Raw genomic sequence first — 26,295 nt, forward strand, 5'->3', positions numbered from 1 at the left:
AGTATGCGTTTTGGGTGTAAAGTTGTAAAATTGAGTTTTTTTTTTTTTTAATAAATGTGCAAAATAGAGAATGAGAAAAGACAAATTTTTCAACAAATGTACAAACTTTAACGATATTTACTCTTAGAATGAAGTTATTTAACACCAACTTATAAATTTGGTCCGCTCATGACCCCAACTTAAGAGAAAAAAGAACCAAAATCACGTTGAAATGAAGTATTACCAATAAATTTCATGTTTATCATTTAAAATACACTCAGAAGTCACCAGTCAGAGAGAGAGAAACGAGTGTGTAGAACAAAATCAACCGAATTCATCCCAAATCGAAGCAACCCAATTGTTAATTCGATGTGAATTCCAATGGGTAGCCTCCAAAATCCCCAATTTCAGAAGCTATAATCCCTTTTGAAAATCCTCTCAGTTATCGATTTCAATCCCTTTTTCAATCCTCCATTTTCATCCCCTGCAACTTTTTCTTCCCCTTTCTCTTCAATGGCGTCTTCCTCGAATGCTGGATGGCTCAGAATGTTGCCCATTAACTGTGTCCCTCTCAAAGCATTCGTCAATGGCAGATGCCCTTCCGGCGTCTCCTCCGTCAGCTCCCAAATAAACTCCGTCGGAAATGCTCTGTAATTGTACTGCTCCATTTCCGTATCCAGCTTCTTCATCCACCCAAGTTTCATAAACAGCTTTGTAAAATCTTTGTTCACTTTCTCGAAAATCCGTTTCTGTACGCTGTACCCGAATTTCCCGTCGCTGTATTTCTGCCACAGATTGTCAATGGCTTTCAAATCGTCTGCGGCGATGAATTGGACTTCGGAGAAATAGACATAGCCTCGTTTCTGGGCGCCCTCGCCGGCGAGGGCGATCAGAAGCCGCCGGGTCTCCTCATCGGCTTGCCGGAAGTCTTTGGCGGCGAGGAGGTGGTCGAGCTCGTCGAAAGAGATGGCGGAGGAGGTGTCTGCAGAGAGAGAGAAGGAGCCGGCGGCTGAGGCGGAGAGAGAGGAAGCGGTTGCGGCAGTGGCAGTGGTGGTGGGGGCCGCGGTGGAAGTTGGTTTGAGGAAGAGAGTGGAGGAAGAGGAGAAGGAGGTGGGAGAGAGGTTGGGGTGGTGGGGACGGCGGAGAGAGTGGCGGAGAGATGGGAGAGAGTGGGAAGCTGCCATGGGAGGGGGAGGACAGAGAGAGAGCGTATGGAAATTGAAAATGGAAAAAGGGATTTGGGGTTTTTGAGAGAATTTGATTGAGAGATAAGGAATGAGTGGAAGTGGAAAGGGAAATAGAGGTTCTCATCGAAAAGGATTCAATTGAGGCTTTTGATTGGTTAGTTAAGGGTGAGGTTGGATCTCTCTCCATCTCTCTCAACAAAACATTTGTTATTAAACACTTTTGTTATTCCATGTGTATTTTAGTTTGTCAATATGACCATATTGTTTTAAAATTGAGAAGCAAAAGGAGACACCGCGACAATACGAATATCGAAAAATTGTAATATTTAAAAATAAATAAAAAAAAATTTAGAAAATAAAGGTGAAAATATAGGAAATTAAATGGGGATGAAAATTATGTATTTATTTTTGAATTTTTCTCACCAAATTGCATCCTTACAAAATTCATAAAAAGTCACTATTTATAGGTATTTTGATAACTAGAATGTAGAACCACTTGTACACTATGAATATGTAGTCATAAGACATGAATATTTTGGCATTAGACACATGGATGATATGCACTAAGACATATAAGAAAATGAGACATTTGGGGTGTGTTTGGTAGTTCGTAATTGGATGAGATTTTAATGTAATGTAATAAATAAGTGTTTTGAGTCTGAAGTAATACAAAACTCATTCCGTTTAGACAGTTTTCAATCTAACTCTTTTTCTCATCGTTTTCATGCTTCACGATCTCATTTTCGTTCTGTCTTCAATTACTCATGCTTTTCAACACTCTTATTTCCAATAATCCTAATTTTATTCTAGGTCCCTAAATACAACCTTGGTTTTTTAGGATACTAAGCATGGCCATCTATTTTTGTTTATAATATTTATAATCAATAATAGTTTTTAGAAATTTATATGTATCAATTTAAAGTGAACTTTGAACTTATAATTGTATCAATTTGAATTTTAAACTTTTGTAAGTGTATTAATCGACACACTCCTTCAAATTCAATTCGAGAAATATCGTGTGAAACATATAATTGCTTCAATTAAATTTCTAAATTGTTATAAGTGAATCAATTTAGACCATTTGTTAAGATAAATAAACATGTAATTCAATTTTTGTATGCATATAGACTTTTAAAAATGTCGGATTAATAAAATGGACAATTAGAATTGATGAGTGAGGTCTTTATGCGATCGCTTTTGAGAAACTTCTTGTGATCGCAACTCAAGTGCACTGTCGCATTGTGCCCTTGGATCACAATTTCATATGCGCCATCGCATTGTACCTGCACAGAATAGGCAAATTAACTGCTTTTATGTGATGAGCATTGGTGATCGCAATTCATTTTAGTTTGGCGCATTCAAACATAATATTGCCTCCATCGCTTTCTCCCATCATTTTAATAATTTGAGCTTTATAACTTGTATTTCTACCAGTTATCATTCATCAGCATTGGTTATTTATACATGTGATGTATGGTACTTATATGCCAAAGTGTTTGTCATATGGTTAAAACCCACCTTAGGTTGTGCAATTATTCATGCATCATGTATTATAAATGTTATAATCGAGCATGAAGAAATTACTTGAAAGCATGCGCATGCATCATGAAATGTGAGAGTTATATTTTGCATGCAGTGAGCATTATCATGCATCATCCTTTTATTATAAGTGTTATAGTCTAAGGGTGAATGGAAGCATGTTTTGCTTGTTTCATTGCGGTTTTGTGTAAGTGTTATATAATAGAAGTAGTAATGAATGGACGATGCATTAAGCATGACACTTAGGCTGTTTATAAGCATTATGAATGCCTTGCATGTGTTAGCTTAGCATTATGGTTGTTTTCGTTTATCTATAAGGGACCTTTTGTCTAAGGCGGGTTCTAGCTAGGCTGAGGTTCTTAAGTTGATGGAAACATAACACCCCTACCTAGGAACCTATCTGAAAAGGTGAATTAGATAGATTTTCAACAAGCATGCGACGTTTTGGTCAAAGATTCCGTTAAAGAGTTTAATGGATGATGATCAAAAGTTATTGAACTATCTAAGGTAAATGTTACTCTTGGGCAAACCTAAAAGTCACTTAGTTAAAATCTTTAGCCATGTTTTTCCTAAGTAAGCTAAACTCTAGGTTATAAAATACTCAGTGGGAGGAAGAGGCGTATCAGATATGTCTATAATTCCACTCACATTTCTCCCTGTATGTTCACACCGTGAGATTCATGCTTGGCCTCGTGGTGCCCAGGATGCATCCCCCTTCGGATGGTGTTTACATGAGTCAATATCAAGGTGGACGGAGAGAGTATTTATAGTAAGTGGGTGAAGGATGTGTGTTAACACGTTCTATGGTCTTTGTCATTAGTTCACACCATGAGATCATTCTGTACTCCCTCGTTTCGCCTTCGGAGTGTCCTCATTCGAATGAGTTTTGTGCAGTTGGTCAATATCAAGGTGAACTCTAGAAATGGATAGGGTCGCTTTAGGTTTTTCCCCAATCGGATTTTTCCCCTTCGGATTGGCCTTTTGGGACGGACCTCTAGGGCTTAAAATGACGAGTCACACTTACGGGTGATTGTTAAGTAAGTTAATGATCTTTTGGCCAAATCAATGATGGCTTATCGTTATAGGAACAATAGTTGTTTTGGTATTAATGACTAGTTGAGAACTTCTCAATTCAGAGGGGGGATAACCGACCTCTCTTCGGCGGTTTTGTCCTAAACCTTTGAAGCGTCAGTGCAAAACTAGATGTCACACGGGTTCATGTTAGTTTTGAAAAAACCTTATTGGATGTTGTTTAATTTTAAACGGGTATTTTCTTAAAACCTAACATAGGTCAATGTATTTTTCTTTTCAGCAACTCGTTAGTATTTCTGTTTAAAGCTTTTAAAAATGACTGATTACTTACAGTGGAAAGAATCATGTGAAATGAATGTCGTGGCAAATGACCTCCATCCCACTACTCTCCAAAAGAGGAGACAAGACAGTAAATATGATTTATTGGTCTTGGAGACATGTCTGGTAGAGAATGATGATTCTGCCTGGATCCTTGATTCAGGTGCTACCAATCATGTCGGTTCCTCTTACCAAGGATTTAGTTCCTGGCAAACATTGCCATAGGGAGAGATGACTATTCGAGTTGGTACTAGTGAGGTTGTTTCAGCTGTTGCTTTAGGCATGCTCAAGTTATTTGTTGACAAGAAGCGTTATTTGTTACTGGATAATGTTTTTGTAGTTCCTCATATTAAGAGGAACTTAATCTCGGTTTCTTGTCTCATTGAACAAGGTTATACCATCTCCTTTTTTTGAGAATAAAGTGTTTATTTTCAAGAATGGAATGGAGATTGGTTATAGTTCAATGGAAAATAACTTATATGTACTAAGGCCGTTAGTCATAAAAGCCTTATTTAACACTGAAATGTTTAGTACGACAACAACAGCTACAAGACCAAAAGTTTCTCCAAAGGAAAACGCCCATCTTTGGCATCTAAGGTTAGGTCACATCAACCTCAATAGGATTGAGAAGTTGGTGCAAAGTGGACTTCTAAAGAGTTTAGAAGAAAACTCCTTGCCGGTATGTGAATCATGCCTTGAAAGCAAGATGACCAAACGACCTTTTACTGGAAAAGGTTACAGAGCCAAGGAAGCCTTGAAGCTTGTACATTCAGACCTTTGTGGTCCGATGAATGTTAGAGCTCGAGGTGGGTATGAATATTTCATCTCTTTCATAGATGATTATTCAAGGTTTGGATATCTCTTCCTAATGCAACATAAGTCTAAAGCCTTTGACAAGTTCAAGGAGTATAAGGTTGAAGTTGAAAACTAATTAGGTAAGAAGATAAAAACACTACGATTTGATCGTGGTGAAGAGTATATGGACCTCCAATTCCAGAACTATATGATAAAACATGGGATTGCATCCCAACTCTCGACCACTGGTACACCTCAGCAGAATGGTGTATCTGAAAAGAGAAATAAAACCTTGTTGGACATGGTTCGGTCTATGATGAGTTATGCTCATCTTCCAGACTCATTTTGGGGTTATGCAGTGCAGACTGCATGTTATATTCTGAACAACGTTCCCTCGAAAAGTGTTTCTGAAACATCTTTTGAGTTATGGAGAGGTCGTAAAGGTAGTTTACGCCACTTCAAGATTTGGGGTTGTCTGACACATGTGCTAGCGACTAACTCGAAGAAGTTGGAACCGCGTTCGAAGGTTTGTCTCTTTGTAGGCTACCCTAAGGAAACGAGAAGAGGATACTTCTATGATCCGAGTGAGAACAAAGTGTTTGTTTTCACTAATGCTATCTTCTTGGAAGATCACATGAGGGTTCATAAGCCACAAAGTAAGCTCGTTTTACGTGAGATCTCTAGTTAGACTAAGACTGCTGAGGGTTCAAAAAAAGTTGTTGAACAGGCCGATAGATCAACAAGAGTTATTGAGGTCAGAACGTCTAGTCAACAAGCTCAAGAGTTGAGACTGCCTCGACGTAGTGGGAGGGCTATGAACCCACCGGATCGCTACATGGGTTTGGCTGAAGCCCAAAATATCATTACGAATGATGGCGTCGAAGATCCATTGTCTTTTAAGAAAGCAATGGAGGATGTTGACAAAGATGAATGGGTTAAGGCCATAAACCCAAATGAAGTCTATGTAGTTCAATAACGTCTGGGAGCTTGTTGATCCACCTGATGGGGTAAGACCTATTGGGTGTAAGTGGATCTTTAAGCAAAAGAGAGGTGTAGATAGAAAGGTGCAAACCTTTAAAGCTAGACTCGTGGCAAAGGATTATACCCAGGTTGAGAGAGTTGACTGTGAGGAAACGTTCTCACCTATTGTCATGTTGAAGTCTATGTAAATTCTCCTATCCATAGCCATGTTTTATGATTATGAAATATGGCAAATGGACGTCAAGACTGCCTTTCTTAATGGTAATCTTGAGGAGACCATCTATATGACAACCAGAAGAGTTCATAGTTCCAGATCAAGAGCAAAGAGTTTGCAAACTTAATAGGTCCATTTATGGGCTGAAACAAGCATCTAGATCTTTGAACATCAGGTTTGAAACTATTGTCAATTCGTTTGGCTTTGATCGGAATGTTGATAAGCCTTATGTTTACAAGAAGATCATAAACAGCTTAGTAGCTTTCCTGGTACTGTATGTGGATGATATCCTACTCATTGAGAATGATGTAGGGTATCTGACTGACATTAATGAGTGGCTAGCTGCCCAGTTCCAAATGAAAGATTTGGGTGAGGCACAGTATATTCTCGGGATCCAGATTATTCGGGATCGCAAGAACAAATGGTTAGCCCTATCTCAGGCATCGTACATTGATCAAATGTTGATCAGGTATAGGATGCATGATTCCAAGAGGGGTTTGTTACCTTTCAGGCATGGAATCATTTTACCTAAGGATCAATGTCCTAAGACACCTCAAGAAGTTGAGGAGATGAGACAGATTCCCTATGCTTCTGCTATAGGAAGCTTGATGTATGCAATGTTGTGCACTAGATTCGACATTTGCTATGCAGTAGGGATTGTTAGTCGGTATTAGTCCAATTTAGGATTTGATCACTGGACGGCGGTCAAGACAATCCTCAAGTATCTTCGGAGAACGAGGGACTACATACTTGTGTATGGAGATAAGGATCTGATCCTTACAGGAAACACGGGCTCTGACTTTCAGACCGATAGAGATTCTCATAAATCAACATCGGGGTCAGTGTTTACTCTGAATGGAGGGGCTGGAGTCCGCGATGCATTAAGCAGTAGCTAAGGAGGCTGTTTGGCTGAGAAAGTTCCTTTCAGATTTGGAAGTTGTTCTAAATATGGATTTGTCGATCACACTGTATTCTGATAACAGCGGGGCTGTGGCAAATTCCAAGGAGCCTCAGACTCATCGTCAGGGTAAGCACATAGAATGGAAATATCACCTGATCAGAGAGATTGTGCATCGCGGTGATATGATAGTCACGAAGATCGCATCGGAGCACAACATTGTTGATCTCTTTACAAAGGCCCTCACGGCTAAAGTGTTCGAGGGTCACCTGGAGAGTCTGGATCTACGGAACATGCAACATCTTGTCTAGGGCAAGTGGGAGATGATACTGGGGTATGTCCTAGTTTATTGTATATTGTACATTTTTATATTGTATTGTACATTAGTCTCCCGAATCATTAGAACAAGTGGGAGATTATTAGGATTGGTGTCATAATTCTCCCGGAGTCTCATTGTTTTGTAAAGATACACATTGTTTAATTAATAAAATAAGTATTATTTAATTCTGATATTTACTCATATCCAATAAACAAAGCTCGTTGGTTATTTTATGTGAACTTAAGCATGTATATGTGATATACAAGTGAATCATGCCTTAAGTGATAACCTAAATAGGTCTATAGTATAAGGATTAAGGTGGGATACCTGATCCTAGTGAAACTACGAAGACGACCCGCTTTGTGGAGGTTTGCAAGTGTTGTAAACTACTACAGGTGGTTGATCCTGACCATTCACGTGGAGACGTGGGAACGGGGGTGTCCTATACAAAGAGTTTGTATAAGACTTGGACCACGAGATGACTAGACTCTGTATATAACGTCGTTGATACTAGAAACTTGCATCTAATCTAAACGACCATAGGTGACACGACCTCAATCCTGAGTGTTTTGAGAACTCTTGCCTTTGAGGGCGGTCCTTTGATTAGTATGGGTGAGAGTGGCCAGATTGCCAACTCAACATGCCTAGCTTTTTGGGGACTTATCTAATCCGGGAGTTGGGAACTCAATCCACAAGATAAAATTCACTCATTCCCGAAGCAGGGATAAATAGAGAGATTGCTCCCTTAAGGGTTGATTCCGGATCTTGAACATAGTGGCCACAACTTCTCTTTGGAAGAGAAGACTCAGACATAGTAGGACTATGCCTTATGTTCATTAGAGGGATCAGTGGTACTTAAGGAGACAGGTGTAACTACAGGGGCATAACGATTATTGGCCCAGTTGTACTTACGAGCGATCTGTGAAGGGTTTTCGTACTGCTGATTGATTAAGATGGACACATAATATATCTGTGATAAGGAGAGTTCAGCTGTCGGTCATTAGTGGAATGCCTGGCAGTTAACGAATGGTGGATCCAGTGACTAAAGAGTTTAGTCAGTTATCCACGTATCGTTGGAGCTTCGAACTACAGGTCCATAAGGTCCCCTTGGTAGCTCAATGGATTCAGTTGAGGATCAGTTATTGGTGTTGATTTGAAATGTTCGAATTGACAAGAGGTATTTTGATTATATATGATATAATCAGTATGATATATGAGATACATCTAGTGGAGGATTGATGTAAATGAGATTTACATAAAGTATCATGGAATATAAAAAGAACTATGGTTTATATGTTTCGTGAGATGAAATATTAAAACTATAGGTTATAAATATAATATGATAAGTTGATTATCATTTATAATTATAATAATATTAATTATTGGATAATTAATTATTTTTCTTTAATAACCAAATGAGTGGGTGGTTATTGATTTCATGGTAACCGTGAGTTTAAAAGAAAAATGGTTTTCCTATTTTCAAAAGGTATGATATACAAATGTTGAAAAGTTTTCGTAAAAAGTTTTTTTGATTTTTCTCTCTCGTGCAAAAGAAACTCACTTAGTCGTCAAGTAAATACGAATTTACTAAACGATCGTGCAGTGGCAAGCTAAACGATCGTACAGTGTTTACTAAACGATCGCATAGTTTTGCTAGACGATGGTTTGCCCAAAATAAACAATCGTGTAGTGTCTGTAGGTGACAGACCAAGCTAAACGATGAGCTAAACGATCACATAGCTTTTGCTAGATGATCGCTTAGCTTTATCTAAACGATTGGGCATCGACTTATATGATAGGTCTCCGCCATCTCCCACTTGCCCAGTCATGTACACGATCGGTATTTCCTCCTTCATCTGCCTCATTCCATGTCCAAACAGAGCTCACCATCTGGACTCTCACACCGAGAATACCAAGGTAACCTTGTTGGTGGTGTCATACTCAACTCGACACCGTCGAGGTTCTGTGGAGGCCATTCGTGGTGCTGTAGAGGTCGTTCGTGTTGCTGAGGAGTTCATGACCGAGGGGATCGTTGAGGACAAGCACGAAATGTTCGTGCGGTGTTGCGGTCGTGCAAATCGAGCGTTCACGGTTGCTTTGTTCGAGCGGTCGTGCACAACGGAGTGTGGAGACACATCTTCAAATGTTCGTAAGTTTCTCTCTTTGTTCATTTGAGTTTTTCATGCTGTAATTTCTGTATGAATTGTATAATCGTTCGTTTGAAGTCGATTATAAATGTATAGTTCATTAATGATTGTGATTTGGAATTATCTTTCTTCTGCTGCTCATGGAAATCTGGAATCCAATTTCCTTCAGTTTTCTGATCACTCGTGCTTTATTTTTAATCACGTTCGGGACAATGTGTGCTTTAAAAGTTGGAGGTGGGGTGTTTGGATTTGTTTGGATTATGCTTGATTATGGTTGATCTTGCTGTCTTGTTCCTTGCTATGACTAGTCTATGACGCACTCGTATGAATTGTTTTTGCATGAGAATAGGTCGGATGAAAGGATTCATGATTTTCATGGCGTTTTTTAAAATTTTGCTTAATTTTTTTCATACTTCTACAAGCCATTTGCATATCTATCTTGACCCTGTTTGCTTGCTTAGAATTGAATTATGGGACCATAGGTTTGTTGTCACTCTAAAAAGCCTTGCTGGTAGATATAGTCCTTCTGCGATTCAATTTAGTAATGTATGCTTTGAGATGTAGTCAATTGATATCACAATTTGCTCTATAAAAAAATTTGAAAAAAATAAAGAAAAAAATGAATAGGAGTTTACTCCTCTTCTTCAAGAGTATGATTAACCTGGGGTAGCCATGACACCTGTGGTTTCCCTTTGAGCTAAAGTACCCCAGAGAAATGAGTATGTTTAGGCACTTTTGAAGGGAAATCGACCCATAGTTAGATGTCTTCCATGTAACCCGTGTGGGCAAGCCAAAACGAAAGTCGCCTTTCTAGATTAAGTTTTCCCTTCATTTGAAAAAGAAAATGGTAAAAAAAGAGAGAAAGAAAAACACGTAATAAAAGGTGATGAATGAATAGATTTTGACCACTCCAATTTAATGTCATTGCCACTTTGAACTTAGGAAACCTAATTCAGGATCCTTTGAGCCAGTGTAAGGGGAAAACAAACTGAGGATTCATGACAAAACTTGTAACGAATTTTCAAACTTGTCCTGAAATGGTGGAATACTTTTTGAATGCCTAATCGATTGTGGGTATGATTTTGGTTGATTGCTAAGGCTTGAGTAAGGAACATTATGGTTTGACAAACTGATTATTTGTATATGATTACTTGTTCTATCTTGCTTGAGGACGATCAAGAGCTATGTTGGGGTGTTTGATAGCACCAAAAAATGTGCTATCTTCCTTTATTTAATTTGGGATCGTTAAGCTATTTAACATATTTAAATTGATGGTTTTTTAGGATTCGAGTGTACAAGAGGTTGAATGAAGCGTTCGGGACAAAAATACGTTAAGATGGGCAAGATAGGAGCTAAATTGTACAAATGGAGAAAGTAGGCCAAGAAATTACTTAATTTCGCCCAGCAAGAGTGTTGTAATGCTCGAATTGAGCGTTGCGAGATGTTGAAAGGTAGTAGCCAACCATTTCGTGAAGAATAGGGCAGTGTTGCAACGCTACGAACATGAAGACTGACGCACGAAGATAGGGCAACAATGCAACACTGCTTGTAGTGTTGCAATGCTGTGACAACTTCTATAAATACAGTGTCAGATCGAGCTTAGTTCACACACATAGAAGCACACAACCCCCACTCTGTTTTTACTCGATTTTCCCCCCTCTTTTGATCAGATCCACTTGTATATCTCATATACATGCTTAAGTTTACATACAATAACTATGGAGCTTTGTTTATTGGATATGAGTAAATGTCAAATAAAATAAATCTTATTTTATTCATAACAAAGTGTATATATTACAAACTATGAGACTCTGAGAGACTTAGGACACCAATCCCAACAATTGAAGTTTTTTATTAAGTTCAATCATGCAAGCACTAACTCAGCTGATTGACAGTTCAATTAGCACTTAGTAAGTGGAATAAGTGTTCAAATGTGGATTAATCCACAAACAAAGAGTGAATTTGGGGTAAAACCACTTTCACATTTAAAAATTATTTTAAATTTGATTTCTAATCTAATTTAATTTTCCTTTGAAATAAAATTAGACAAAAACAAAAAATCAATTATGAAATTGAATTTTATAAATTAAAAAATGATTTATTGAATTAATTAATTAAATACATTTAATTGATCAAATAATAATTTAATATCAAATATTAAATTAATAAAACACCTAATTTTAAACATGAATCCTATTCATGTAATTGACATTTAAATCAATATTTAAATATTTTGAACTCTCCAATTACGTAATTACAACAAAATTAAACGTTAATTATATCGAATATAATTATCCAAATCCTAAATTGAAATTGAACATTTCAAATTCAAACTCTAAATAGAAATCTGAACACTTCAAATTAACTTAATCTTCTAATCCAAGGTTCAATCTTTTAGGAGCTAGAGAGGGACGTAATGAACATTTAGATCATGAGCTCCAACGATTTGAGAATAATTGGCTAAACTCTTTAAACCGAAGTAATCAATATTCGTTAACTACCGAGACATACCACTATAGCTCAGTAGTTGCACTCTCCTCACTGTAGATATATTTCTGTCCACTTGATTTAACCATAATAGGTTAGTCAACTTCACAGGTCTTTCATATTTAAGCTAGGTCAAAATTACTATTTTACTCCTATAAATACATCTTACTCTTTAAGTCACCACTGATCCTCTATTGAACAATTGGTTTATAGTCCAACTAATAAACCATGTCCCTCTTTATCATGAGAGGGCGGGGCCCCTTTGTTCAAGACCATGAATCAATACTTAAGAGAACAACCTATTTGCTAACCCTAAATTGGGTAGGCATGGCTATGTCCCCAGCTATTTATCCTATTTTATTTTCAAAATGAGAGGCTTATTGAGCAGTGTTGCTGAACTACTCTCATCTATGCAGATCAAATGATAATTCGGAATAAACAAAAGTTCATAGTTAGCTCAGGATTAAGATCGAGTTACCCTAGGTCATCAGATTGAAATAGTTAGTTTTAACCGTAAGCAGTCATTATAAAGAAAAGTGACTATTTCATGGTCTGATCTTATATAAACGTCTTTTGCACAGGATTCTCCACTCACATGTTTCCACATAAACGATTTCGAGATCACATCGCTTATATCAGTATACAAAGTGGGTCACATCTATAGTGTCCTTAGCATGAGGTACCCAATCTCATCCATATACTTATAAACCTTTTAGGCTATATACTTGATTCTCTTTTATATTTCTACATAAAGATAAAGTATTCATACTATAGCCATGGGTTCATTTATTGTATTTTATAATAGAATGCAATTTCAATAGAACTTTTATTGAAAAATAGAATATGTTTCATATATTACAAACTGCGAGTTTTAGGACATTCCCAACAAGAAATAAATTTATGAGGAAAGGGCAAACGTAAATTCACTCTTGAAGTACTAAACTCTTCACGTATCCTCTCCACAGCCAAGATCATGAACAGATCTAACCATTATCTTCTCCCTCACACAGCAACACGAACCCAACAAACAGAAACAAAAAGATACCACCACAAGTGAACCCGAGTTATTCTCAAGGTGAGAATCAATAGAGAGGTGTGAGCTTCTGATTGTTAATTTTGGTGAAGGACGGAATTTCCTGATTTAGAGAATTACACAGAGAGAGGAAGCAGGATGAAGAAGACAATTATTAAAAAAAAAAAAAAGACGAAACCTCCACACCTTTTGTGTCTCACGTATACGAGAGAAATGGAGGTAAATAAATCTCTCCCCTTTTTTAATTTTCAAAATTCAAAATAGAGTTTTGAATAATAATATATATTAACTAATTTAATATATATCATATTAAACTATATATTATATCACATATAACATACAACCTATATTTTACATTATATCACATAGAATATAATCTATAACTTATTATTCTCTCATATAATTTATAGTATTAATATATCATATTCATATTATTTTTAATCTATATGAATCATATTCATATAATTAATATTTGAATCATATTCAAATATTTATTTCTCTCACTAAAACTTTTTATCCTAATGCATCATATACATTATATTGATTGTATCATATACAATCATTTTTATTTAATTAATTTGAATAATTTAAATTAATAGGAAATTAGTTTGATTGTCATCAATCCTTATTGAGCTAACAAGGGTAACTTATGGATCTATAGATTGAATCTCAGTTGATACTTGATTAATTAATTAAATTAATCGACCTTCATTAATTGTTTGTCACTCCACAAAAGGTCACTAGTTGTACTCTTTGCACTATAGATAAATTTTTGTGCCCATTGGATATAATCAATCAATAGTGCATTGACCCTTCACAAATTTCTCGTAAGTTACAACTAACTCCTTAAGTACCACTGATCCCTCTAATGAACAATTATTCATAGTCCAACTAGAACTTAACCCTTCTTGGGAAGGAAAGGGTGTGATGTCACATTATTCAAGACCTAGAATCAGCCCTTAAGGGAGCAATTTATCTACTCACTCTAACAAAGTGAAGCAGTGCATTTCTTTTTGTGTAGCTATGTTCCCAGCTCCCCAATCAGAAAAATCTCCAAAATGGTAGGCATATTAGTCGGGGAATCTGGCCACTCTCACTCATACAGATCAAAGAACCATCCTCATAGGCAGGAGTTTATAACTCATTCAAGATTAAGATCAAGACATCTATGGTCATCTTGGTGAAATGTAAGTCTCTCCTAGCAACGGTGTTATAAAGAGAGACTAATATAACTAAATGTTAAATAAAATAACACTTATTTTATTAAATAAATATGATGTTTGTACCAATATAATTTATAAACTACGAGACCACGAGCTTTAGGACATCAAACCCAGTCTTCACATCCCTTCATAGGTTCAGAGGGTAATCTGAGAGGGGGTATGACACCACCCCCACCCCATTAGATTCTTATTTATGTACTTATTATAATAATTTAATATTATGTTGTTATTGTTGTTATATTTAAATTTAAATTTTATTGATCAATGGTAAACATGATAAATATATTTGAATTTAACATTTAAATCTAGAGTAATATATGAATAATTTGATTGGTACTTATTTCATTTTACTATTAAGTTAGAGCAATTTCTCTATAAATTCAAATTGTTCAAGTAAAATTAATCATATAAAACATTTAGTGGGAAAGTTAATTATTTAATTAAAACTTTTTATTTAAGATGATTAATATTTAAAAAATCAAACGGAAAAAAATTTCCCGTGGAGAACCTGATCCTCGTGAATTTCCCGTGGGGAGTCCTCACTACAATTCTCGTGGAGAATTTCGCAAGTATAGGGGACAGGAACTCACCCCTGACCCTCGCTCTGTCCTGTCCCTTAGATATCTCTAGCTCCAAACCATGTGTTTGCTCATTTGATCCAATTTAAGCCATTTAAGGGGTAAATAACATATTAAGTTCTATTTTCACTAAGGAAAATTTTCAAATTTTGGGAGAAACTTTCCTTACTTATGTAAGCTTTGAAAAGATCATTTTAATAAGCTAATAACCACAAAAAAAAAAAAAAATCCCTTATATGCATCTTGGTTTAATATTATTATATTTATTTTTAATAAAACTAAATGGTAAAAGAGGGTTGAAAAAGGGGAAAATTAAAAGGATATTGTACTTTTAGAAACTATTTAGGAAAATATTGTTGTTTTCAAACTATTTGTAAAAATATTGTTGTTTTAAATAAGTCGAGGGTTGAAAATTCGACCTAGATAGGTCGAATTTTGAACCCTCGACCTTCCTTTTTTTTTTTTAGGAAAATATTGTTGTTTTCAAACGGATTCTGTCATTTCAGCAAGTCTGACTAAATAACGAGCTAATAAATCTCCTTCTTTTTGCCACTGAACTTCCCAATCAAATTCGAGAGCGAGAGTTTGAGAGAGCGAGATTTTGATAGAGAGCGAGAATACCGTAAAAATTTCCCCTTTTTTTTCCTTTTTAATTATTACACATTCCACCTTCTTCTCTCTAATCCTTTATTTTGTTTTTTTTTAATTTTTCATTTTATAAAAAAAAATCTAAAAATATTTATTATTTTATTATTATTTTATTTAAACTCTAAAAAGAATAAATTAAAAAAAATAATAACTCATAAAAATAAAAAAATGTAAATTAAATATCTCATTTATATAAAAATAATTACAAAAATCAATGTGTCTCACAAGGCGGACGTTGTCGATTTCGAGCTTGTTGTCGTCGTCGACTTCGAACTTGAGGTTGCTCGGGTTCTTCTTGATGTTGCTCTGGTACCTCTACAGGCGCTTCATAATATAAATATTCATTATGCTCTCCACGACCCCGACCATGTCCATGCACGTATGAAGACGAAGGATCAGCCTCTGAGTCATAATGTTCTGAACCAAATGCTGGCATCATCATCATCGGACTAACATTATCAGTTTGACTCTGCGTCTGCGTCATAGGGGGCAACTCTTCCACATTATGTGTAACCTCATCAAACTCATCCTCTTCCCGAATAGGTCCTCTACGTCTAGGAGCTGGTGGAAGAACAATAGGTATATCGTACATATAATGAATTTCCTCCATATAGCTTTGGTTGTCACTACATATAGCAAAAACCTGGTTCGGATCATTCGCAACCTCACGGAGTCTACTATTGTTCGATCTCTGTGAATTATAAAACAATTAGACAATATTTAAAATAAATTTAAATTAAAAAAATTAGATAATATTCATTCATTTACCAGATGATCCACAGCTGCTCTCGGACGAGTGACGTAGCGCCTTGTGATATTATTATACCAATGAATATATTCTGGAGTGACATCTATGTCAAACTGTTCAAGAAAAACCCCCACTGCAATAAACCTTGCACGATAGTGCCATCGCACTACCAAATGTGCAACTTTTTCCGACCAATCTCCAGTCCTTAGGTCAATATCATGCAGTACGGATTCAGTATTACAAGGCGATGGGATATCCTGCTGAAAACTGAATTGTCTCATAACCCTGTCAGGAAGATGCCACTCACCAATGTGAAAACATATGAGAGGACTCATCGTCCGCCATATGTTTTGACCATTCGTACAAAAATTAGGAAAAGTATGCACAATAATTTTGTACGGCTCCCAAATAACCTGAAACACAAAATATTATATTAGAGAATATTAATCAATTAGGTTTAGTGTAATGTACCTATTCAGGTTGAAGCAGATCAAACATGTATCTATACTGGTTGACTACATGTGTGGCTGTCCTAGTCACACAAATTTTATCTCTTCACCTAAAGTTTTAAATTGATAATTTAGAATTTAAATTAACTAGATCAGTAATATAAAAATTAAATTGAATTAAAACAACATACCGAAAACCGTAGGCTCGTCCAACTAACTGAGCGTCATTAACATGATGTAGTTGTGGAGCCATTGTTGGAAATCGCTCCCAAGCCCATAGTTGCAAAAGTATGAGAGACCCAGCTATCTCTCGAACCTTAGGCCTTGTTGCTTTGTATAGTTGTCTATACAATCATGCCAAGCATGCTCCACCCCACGAATATCGCCCTGCATCATGGAGGTTAGCTAATAGTGGCAGGAACATCAAGTGAACAAAATGACTTGATTTATCTGAAAACAGACTTCCACCCATCATTTGTATTATATATGCTCGCACATATCTTATGACGGTTTCCTCGTCTGCATCCTCTGTGAGCTCACGAAATTGTATTCCTAACCATATTAAACTTAACCTCGATCCTTTAATCTTGTCGGTACGTGGGGTCGCACCGAGGTACAGTTGACAAACTTCTAACTAGTCATCGTACATCACTCCGGTGACCAGCTCACCGTCAATAAATAACCTCAACAACACTTCTATGTCTTGTAGAGTGATAGTGCACTCTCCAACAGACATATGAAATGTATGCGTCTCGGGCCTCCATCTCTCGACCAAGGCTGTGATCAGATGCCAGTTCAACTGAATAAATCTTGCGTCTCGACGTCTGCAAGACCAGTAGTACGATTTCGCCATACAACATATGATCGATGAATGGACTGGTCGTACAAAACATCGGGATCAACAGGTCCTGGGTTTATCTTGACGCTCCAATGCATCCCTTATTTCTGCTCTTCTTTTCTCGAAATAGTTCACGCATTTGAAGAATGTTATCTGAGCAAGAGCATTTATAGGCAATATTCGAGCTCCTTTGAGGACTCCATTTATGCACTTTGATAGATTTGTCGTCATCCACCTATATCTGAATCCTCCATCATATGCAAGTCCACTACTCTAAACTAATGTTGTCAAAAAAACTTAGACAGCTCAGATTTATTCCTTTGATATCTTCAATTGCTTTGTTGAACTTTTGAATTTGAAACTGACACCTGACACGATAAACATAAACTGACACCCGAAAAGTTCATGTTATCACAACGAGATGGATTGGACAGAACCAGCTACTCGACAACGATGTGGATTTTGTAACCAGTTAGGACATAATCGAAGGAAGTGTCCGTCATTACTAAGACGCGCTCCAGATAGTTAGGGATTGAATAATAAATAATTTTTTTTATTATATATTCATTTTATTGTATATTCAATTTTTTTTATTATAATTTATTGTATATTCAAATTTTTTTATAATAATCTACTATATATTCAATTTTTTTTTTTGTAATCAATAAAGTTTTACATTATAATAATTTAATATATTCAATTATAGTATAATAATCTAATATATTCAATTTATTGTCTAATGATTATTCAATTATAGTATAATAATCTAATATATTCAATTATAGTCTAATGATTATTCAATTATAGTATGATTATTAGCTCTTTTTTCTCTTTTTTCTCTTTTTTTATATATATTTCTATGGAAAGTTCAAATAAAGTGAAGACTCTCGCTCTCTCAATCTCGCTCTCTCCTAAGATCTTGCTCTCTCACTCTCGCTCTCTCCTAAGATCTCGCTCTCACTCTCGCTCTATCTCAATATCTCGCTCTCTCTGTTTTGTTGTTATTTTTCCATTAATGTTACTAACTTTCATTTCTTCGAGAACAATCACAAACACTTTTTTGATTATGGATCTACTTTTTTGTTCGTAGACAAAGCTAATTCAAAATTGTCTTTCATTCCAAGACATAATTTGTATCCATGCGCTTCATATTTGCCTGGAGTTCGCTCCCAGAAATATAGCCATTCCCACCCCCTCATGTCAATCCCACAAGCCTCCGTCTAATTCGAAATGATAACAAAATGCATATGTTGTTAAAAACAGCTCAAGTACACAGATACATATAGTATACTATCTCATTACTTTATTTCCTCTATGAGGGAAAAAGAAAAGTAATAAACCTACAATCTCGAGGGTGGATGTGTGTCGAAACTTCAACCTTCGACAACTTAAGCGAGATTCGCAAGATTTCCCTTGTCGAGGGTTGAAGTTTCGACTTATATATTGTTTCCAAGTTTTTCTTTGTTCGTCGAGTTCTCAACGTTCAACCTCCACATTAGTCGAGTTCTCAACGTTCGACCTCTAGCCTCAAATTCCCAAAACAACAATATTTCTCTAATAAATTTCAAAACAACAATATTTCTCTAATAAGTTTTGAAAATAACAATATTAATATTAAAGGTCCGTTGAAAAAGTAGGTCAGACTTTTATGTAAAATAATACCTTTGTTATTCATGTTAATCCCAAAAGATAGAAGTTTTTAAATCATAAAAATCCAGATTTTGATGGTATTCCAAATACATTTTATCTAAATAAAAATTTTCAAATAAATCCCAAAAAATATAAATTCTAAAATCATTCAAAACAAACCATATTTCTTTGGAATTCAAAGTACATTTTATCTAATTTTTTTTTTTTAATTAAAGTCTCAGAAATACCCATTTTAAAATCATTGCTAACCAAATTTTGTTGCTATTCAAAATACATTTTATCTAAACAGAAATTTTGAATAGGAAAAAAAAATAATCTTATTTCTAATTTTAAAAACATAGGTGAAAATTTCCCAAAATCCAAATATGTAAAAACAAAATATTGTATAGCTTTCTTCAAGAAGCTTGGAATATGATTCACATGAAAAATTACTGACAAATTAGTTGGTGTGTAGATGTAAACAATTGCAATATATTTATCGTACAAAACAATTATTAACGTTTATATACACTATTTGCAGAAGTCAGGAAACCAAATGGAACTTGGTCAATCACAATATACAAATCGTTTTCGAAGAGTCTAAAATAATCGACATCAACCATAGTAGACTTTTATCTTCAACAATTTAAATGATGTTCGATTTTGTTAAGAGTTACCTTGGTACATGGTCAAACAAGAAACCGCGTGATGGGCGAAGGAAAAATCTATTGAAATGATGAATTTGTGGAATAGAAGTCTCAAGAAACCAAAAATCATAATAATGACAATTATTCATCTCATCCACTCATCAAACAAAAGTTTTATTCGATAAAGAGTCGCAACGTTAGCAAATTTTGACAAAGAATAAGTAAAATAACCCATATTTAATACTTCAGCATGAAGAAGACTTGAGGATATGAAAACCAATCAAAAAATGCTTTCTTTACGTTAAATTTAGGATCTTTATTGCCTAAATTGTGTGATTTAACAAGGTATGTTGAGTAAACTTCAGAAATCGAGCTGCAAGAACAAGATGTGAAGAATCATGGCAAAAAGTCTCCCAAGGATGAAATTTAGGGTCATTTATGCAAAAATGAGAGGAAGAGAGGCCAAAAATCTGAAAGGGAGAGCATTGCAATGCTCCTCATGACACTACATAACACTACAAACCCAAGAGCTCAAAACAAAGTAATATCATGACTAGCAATGTTCATTTCTCCCACGGAGACCCACCTCAAAATAGACAGGGAATTCCTCAGTGGATGGGGAAAGTAAAAATAACAAACAAATAAATAAAGAACTGAAGAAATTGTAAAAACATGCACCTTTATTTCCAAAAGAATATATAAATCCGCAAAATTTTCAAATGATACACGCACGCAATATTATATCAAATTCTTTTAAAGACTAACATAAAGACCAGGAAAAAAAAATCACAAGATATAATTGAACACAACTATCTTAGATGTTATATACGTATGCAACTATGTGTATATACAAAGTTTAACCCCAAAACTGAACCACTATTCTCAGTCGGATGGATGGACTAAAATATAGTACTCACCTGGTTCTGCACAAAGACAGACACCGATCAACGATGATTACATTAAGTGAGTTCATGAGAGAGCTCAAAGTATCCAACTTCATTGAGCATGGCCAAGAAGACCTGGACATTGTTCTGTTCTCTCCATTTCAGTATGGCTGTGGAAATCATAAATCTTAATATAGTAACCACACATGGTTGAAAAGCTTGTGATCAAGCATCTATAGAACATCAGGCGAGTAGAAGAGTAATGCAGTGAACAGTTCTAATTCCAAATGAGAGGATTTTTAAACTGGCTTGCCATTGCCTCCTGGAGAAACTTGACAATGGATGTGCGCTCAACTTCCTTCTCCTTTTTGAGTTCTAGATGTCGAACCTGGATTTGCAATGTGATCTATAAGAACAATGCCTTTGTGCAATACAAGAGAGCAGGCAACAACATACAGACGACGACTGAGGTAGGAAGTCTAAATACATGCACAACTAATTGAGTGGCTTAAAATGGTTCACTTGGATCATTACAAATAGTCCTAGAGATTAGCCTGAACATAGCCCTCCAGAACGTAATAGGTTCAAAACTCTTCTAAAATGGTTCACTTGGATCATTACAAATAGTCCTAGAGATTAGCCTGAACATAGCCCTCCAGAACGTAGTAGGTTCAAAACTCTTCCGTCTTATTTGCAATTCAATAAAGATTATTATTATTTTTTATTTACCTTATTTTTTTTTTTGGGGGGGGGGGAAGGAACCGGAAATTTTCAAAGTACATCAAGATAATGACAAAACAACGTGAAGGCCTTAATAAAAATAAAGAATCAAACTGAACCAAACAAGGAAACCAAAACATAAAAACAAGATAAATCTTGATTAGATCCATCAAAAGGCTCTGATAATGATCATCCATAAGGATCAATGAGAGGTGCAGAACAAATTGCCCTAATAATCCTTGTGGACGCCTCTCAGATTTATAAGTGGGAATGCATTCCAAAGAATTTGAACTGCAAACTGTCTGAACATTGGGACTTCGGTATAAAATAAGCTGGTGGTGCCAAAAGGATAGGATGGCCAACGCATGATCAAGTCCAAGATTAATGAACACTGAATTTCTTCTTTTGAGAAAAAAGCACGATTAAGGTTATGGAAGATTAAGAACACGGAATTCATATAACATAAATAATGGTTAAAGCCCGAGAATTCACCGCGCCACATTTTGTGTTTTATAATAGTGTCATCCTGAGTACACACTAATTACAATTGTAATTTAATTAAGGAAAAAAGGGCAAATTGTAAACATGTTATTGTTGAAATACGTTAAATTAGCCCCAAGGGCATTTTTGTCTTTTTACTATATTTGCTAAATTAGGGTTTCACATTATTCTATTTATATCTGAGGTTGGGTCTATTGTAAACATGACATAAAAATAATAAGTTCTTTTCTACCGTGGTTTTTCTTCCCTGAATTAGGGTTTTCCACGTAAACTCCTTGTGTCATCTTCTTTTCCTATTTCAATATGGTATTAGAGCAAGGTGATGAAACCCTAGCCCCGGTAGAAGAAACTCAGTCATCAAACTTGATAGGTGAAGGTACGCTGACTAATGAGGCTGTGATTCAAGCAGCGGTTGACCGCTATCTCCGAACCATCATCCCAGGTGGCTTAGCCGAACAGATCCAGCTGGCGAGCCGAACAGCAGGTGGTGGGATTGCTCCAGCTGGCGCGCCGATTAGCTTCCAGTCTCAGCCGTTCCAACTGAAGACCATCGATCGGACCTTTCCAGCCGAACAGCAGGTGGTGGTGGAAGGTCACGCTTTCCAGCCGGCGCACGCGAACGAGTCACAACCGATCGGACTCTCGACTTCGCTCCAGCCGACGCACGCGAACGGGTCACAACCGATCGGACCCTCAACTTCGCACACAACCATCTCAGCCTCGCACGTTCTCCAATCGGCGCACGCGATCGATCTACAGCCGGTAGGTATCTTGGCGTCGCACAAAATCGGATCTACACCAGACGGTCATGGGTTTGCTCCAGCTACCGGGTCGGGTCAGATCGGCGCGATTTCTTTAGCTTCGCAGCAGATCGCCGAGCCGTTTGTCCGTTACCCACCATCACAGCCGTCTGGGAGCAGCGCCGGTCACGGGTTGCCGAACTTTGCCGCTGGTGGACTTCCGGCAGTAGCTTCTTCAAAGTATCATGGTGGACAGCCTCTTCCTCATGTATATCCAGTTCAGCCCCAGTTTCGAATGGGTGAGTCCATTGAAGAAAATCCCATGGTATTTAGACAGAAAAATTCCAGATCTGAATCTCATGGGGAACTCCAACAACAATTAGTTAGTCTTCAGCAACAGATGGTCGCCCTGGGAGCCAGATTGAATGGCCATGATTCTTCCCCGATGTATTCAGAAAATCCGGTATCAATGTTTCCTACTCCAACTTCTAATCTTTTATCTGGAACAATTGGAAATTCTGCAGGAATGATCACGGGAGAGAAGTTGAATGGGCAAAATTACTTCTCTTGGTCCCAAACCATTAAAATGGTTCTTGAGGAACGCCAGAAGTTTGGATATTTAACTGGAGAGATACCACGACCGAATCCTGGGGATCCTCAAGAGCGTGTCTGGAAGGCAGAGGATTCTTTGCTCTGCTCAATGTTAATCAGTAGTATGGAACCACAAATCGGGAAACCCTTACTCTATTCAGCCACTGCCCGAGATATTTGGGATGCAGTCCGAAGGTTATATTCGAGGCGTCAGAACGCATCCCGCCTGTATACTCTACGTAAACAGGTTCACGAGTGCAAACAAGGGAGCATGGATGTAACGTCATACTTCAGCAAGATGTCATTGTTATGGCAAGAAATGGATCTATGTCGGGAGATCATCTGGACCTGCCCACAAGATGGAATTCAATACTCCAAGATAGAAGAGGTTGAGCGTGTGTATGATTTTCTTGCCGGGCTACACCCCAAATTTGATACAGTTCGCAGTAGAATACTAGGGCAGAAACCAATTCCGTCTCTCATGGAGGTATGTTCAGAAGTTAGATTGGAAGAAGATAGATCGAGTGCAATGAACGGGCCATGTGTTACCACTGTAGAGTCAGCTGCCTTCGGGGTGAAGTCCGCTGGAGCTGATGGTGACAAGCAGAATAGTAAAACACCCCCAGTTTGTGAGCATTGTAAAAAACAGTGGCACACGAAGGATCAGTGCTGGAAATTGCATGGTCGCCCTCCAAATGGTAAACGTCGCCCTCCGAATGATAAGTCGAAATCTGGGCGTGCTCTAGTGGGTGAATCAGTTGAGGGGGCTGCACAACCTCAGACACAGCCTCCAGTGACTAATCCTGGTGATTCAGGTACCGTAGGAATCGGAACAGTTGCTCAATCAGGTAACTCTCAATCCTTTAGTTTCCTTGTTGAAGGGAGCAACCGATCACTTGACTGGCTCATCCGACCGGTTTCTCTCATACTATCCAAGTGCTGGAAATGAGAGGATTCGAATTGCGGATGGGTCCTTCGCTCCTATTGCTGGAAAAGGCAGACTGTCACCATTTCAGGGATTAACTCTGCAAAATGTCTTACATGTGCCCAAAATTTCTTACAACTTATTATCAATAAGCAAAATAACAAAAGATTTGAACTGTAGAGTTGTCTTCTCACCAGATACTGCTTTGTTTTAGGACTTGAGCTCGGGGAGGACGATTGGCACTGCCCGATATGACAAAGGCCTATATTTCCTTTCTACAGATGCTTCCTCCAGAAGCTTGTTTAGGACTAGTCTTTTATCTTCGTTTACTATATCTGAAACAAATTATTTATTGTGGCATTTTCGTCTTGGACATCCTAGTTTTCAATATATGCGATATTTGTTTCCTCATTTATTCCATAATGTGAATGTTTCTTCATTATCTTGTGATGTCTGTATACGTGCTAAACAACCTCGTGTGTCATTTGTTTCTCAGCCCTATAAGCCTATCCACCCTTTCCACCTGGTCCACAGTGATGTTTGGGGTCCCTCGAGCATCGCTACTCTGTCTGGTAAACGGTGGTTTGTAACTTTCATTGATGACCATACCCGACTTACATGAGTATATTTCCTTGCTGATAAGTCCGAGGTTTTATCTACCTTCAAACAGTTCTATACCACTGTATTAACACAGTTTAACACAAAGATTGCCATCCTTCGAAGTGACAATGGTCGTGAGTTTGTCAACCACACCTTCCAGGAATTCCTAGTGTCAAAAGGGATCATCCATCAAAACTCGTGTGCATATACTCCACAACAAAATGGGGTAGCTGAACGGAAAAATCGCCATCTCATTGAAGTTGCTCGTTCCTTGATAATTCCAGCGTCTCTTCCTTCGTACCTGTGGGGAGATGCGGTTCTTACCGCAACTCATCTAATTAATAGAATGCCTTCACGAGTTCTAAAGTTTCAAACCCCTCTTGAGTGCTTCAAAGAGTCCTATCAGTCTACCCGTCTTATTCCTGAGGTTCCTCTTCGTGTGTTTGGGTGTACAGCCTTTGTTCATACTCATGGTCCACACCGGACTAAGTTTGCTCCACGAGCTAAAACATGTGTGTTTGTCGGGTATCCCCTTCATCAGCGAGGCTATAAATGCTTTCATCCATCTTCCAGAAAATATTTTGTCACTATGGATGTCACGTTCCTTGAAGACAAACCGTTCTTTCCCGTTAGTCATCTTCAGGGGGAGACCACGAATGAAGAGACTAACAATTCCACGTACTCCATACCCATTAGCCTCAACCTTGAGCCTAGTCCGAATATTCCTGAACCTGAGCTTAGTCCCAATATTCCTGGACCTAGTCTACCTAGTCTTGAACCTAATTCTGCTCCTGTTGTTCCCGTGTCGGTTCTTCCTACTAAACAAGTGCCCTGGATAACATATTATAGGAGGAATCTCAGAAAGGAAATTCAGGAAACCTCTGGTGTTCCATCGGAAAGTGTCCAAGCGTCGGAACCAGCACAAGTTCAAGATCCCGTTGTTTCAAAGGAGAGTCTTGAAGAAAAGTCTGGGAACATAGAAAATGACGAAATGAGCTCAGAGAAGGTTGAAACTTCAGGAAGGGATGAGATGCTGAAAGATCCTCAAGAGGATGCAGAATTGTCTCAAAAGTCTGATACTGAAGAGGGACAGACGAAAACTGACAACTATGATACCACTCTGGATATGCCAATTGCTCTGAGAAAGGGAACCAGGTCATGTACAAAATACCCTTTGCATAGCTTTCTGACCTATAGTAACTTATCTCCTGTTTTTAAGGCTTTTACTACTCAGCTAGATGCTCTAACAATACCTACCAGTGTACATGCAGCCATGGAAGTTCCCGAGTGGAAAGCAGCAGTAATGGAGGAAATGAGAGCTCTTGAGGCAAATAAGACTTGGGAGTTAGTAGCTCTCCCTAGAGGTCACAAAACAGTTGGTTGCAAATGGGTGTTCACAGTGAAGTATAAGTCTGACAGAACACTTGAGAGGTATAAAGCCAGGTTAGTTGCTAAAGGATTCACTCAGACGTATGGGATTGATTATTCAGAAACTTTTTCCCCAGTGGCTAAGTTAAACATGATTCGTGTTCTTCTGTCTGTCGCCGTGAATAAAGATTGGCCCCTACATCAACTAGATGTAAAGAACGTATTCCTAAATGGTGAGTTGGAAGAGGAAGTTTATATGAGTCCACCTCCAGTTTTT

At 37.3% G+C, this 26,295-nt stretch overlaps 3 protein-coding genes across 5 annotated transcripts in view; all 3 read right to left on the reverse strand.

The window, feature by feature from the left end:
- Nucleotides 1–201: 201 nt before the first annotated feature.
- On the reverse strand, nt 202–1,415 carry GUN4 (protein GENOMES UNCOUPLED 4). The gene has a single exon (XM_039028230.2). It carries the CDS (start codon nt 1,161–1,163, stop codon nt 387–389), a length of 777 nt encoding a protein of 258 aa, XP_038884158.1. The 5' UTR covers nt 1,164–1,415; the 3' UTR covers nt 202–386.
- Nucleotides 1,416–15,589: 14,174 nt separating this feature from the next.
- On the reverse strand, nt 15,590–16,671 carry LOC150036825 (uncharacterized). The gene is made up of 2 exons (XM_090313250.1): nt 16,147–16,671; nt 15,590–16,069 (listed from the first exon to the last, which is right to left on the reverse strand). Exons 1-2 carry the CDS (start codon nt 16,459–16,461, stop codon nt 15,590–15,592), a joined length of 795 nt encoding a protein of 264 aa, XP_090169376.1. The 5' UTR covers nt 16,462–16,671.
- Nucleotides 16,672–20,351: 3,680 nt separating this feature from the next.
- GCN2 (protein kinase family protein) overlaps nt 20,352–26,295 on the reverse strand; it is a 94,247-nt gene continuing 88,303 nt past the window's right edge. For all 3 annotated transcript variants that reach the window (XM_039029330.2, XM_090312936.1, XM_039029329.2), the window contains one exon: nt 20,352–20,961. In XM_039029330.2, the coding sequence (XP_038885258.1) occupies nt 20,851–20,961 (111 nt within the window). In that variant the 3' untranslated portion in view covers nt 20,352–20,850. The remainder of the gene's footprint in view (nt 20,962–26,295) is intronic.

Source organism: Benincasa hispida, chromosome 4 (assembly GCF_027475165.1).
Source record: "Benincasa hispida cultivar pf3 chromosome 4, pf3_genome.v1.1, whole genome shotgun sequence".
In the NCBI taxonomy this organism is placed as follows: Eukaryota; Viridiplantae; Streptophyta; class Magnoliopsida; order Cucurbitales; family Cucurbitaceae; genus Benincasa; species Benincasa hispida.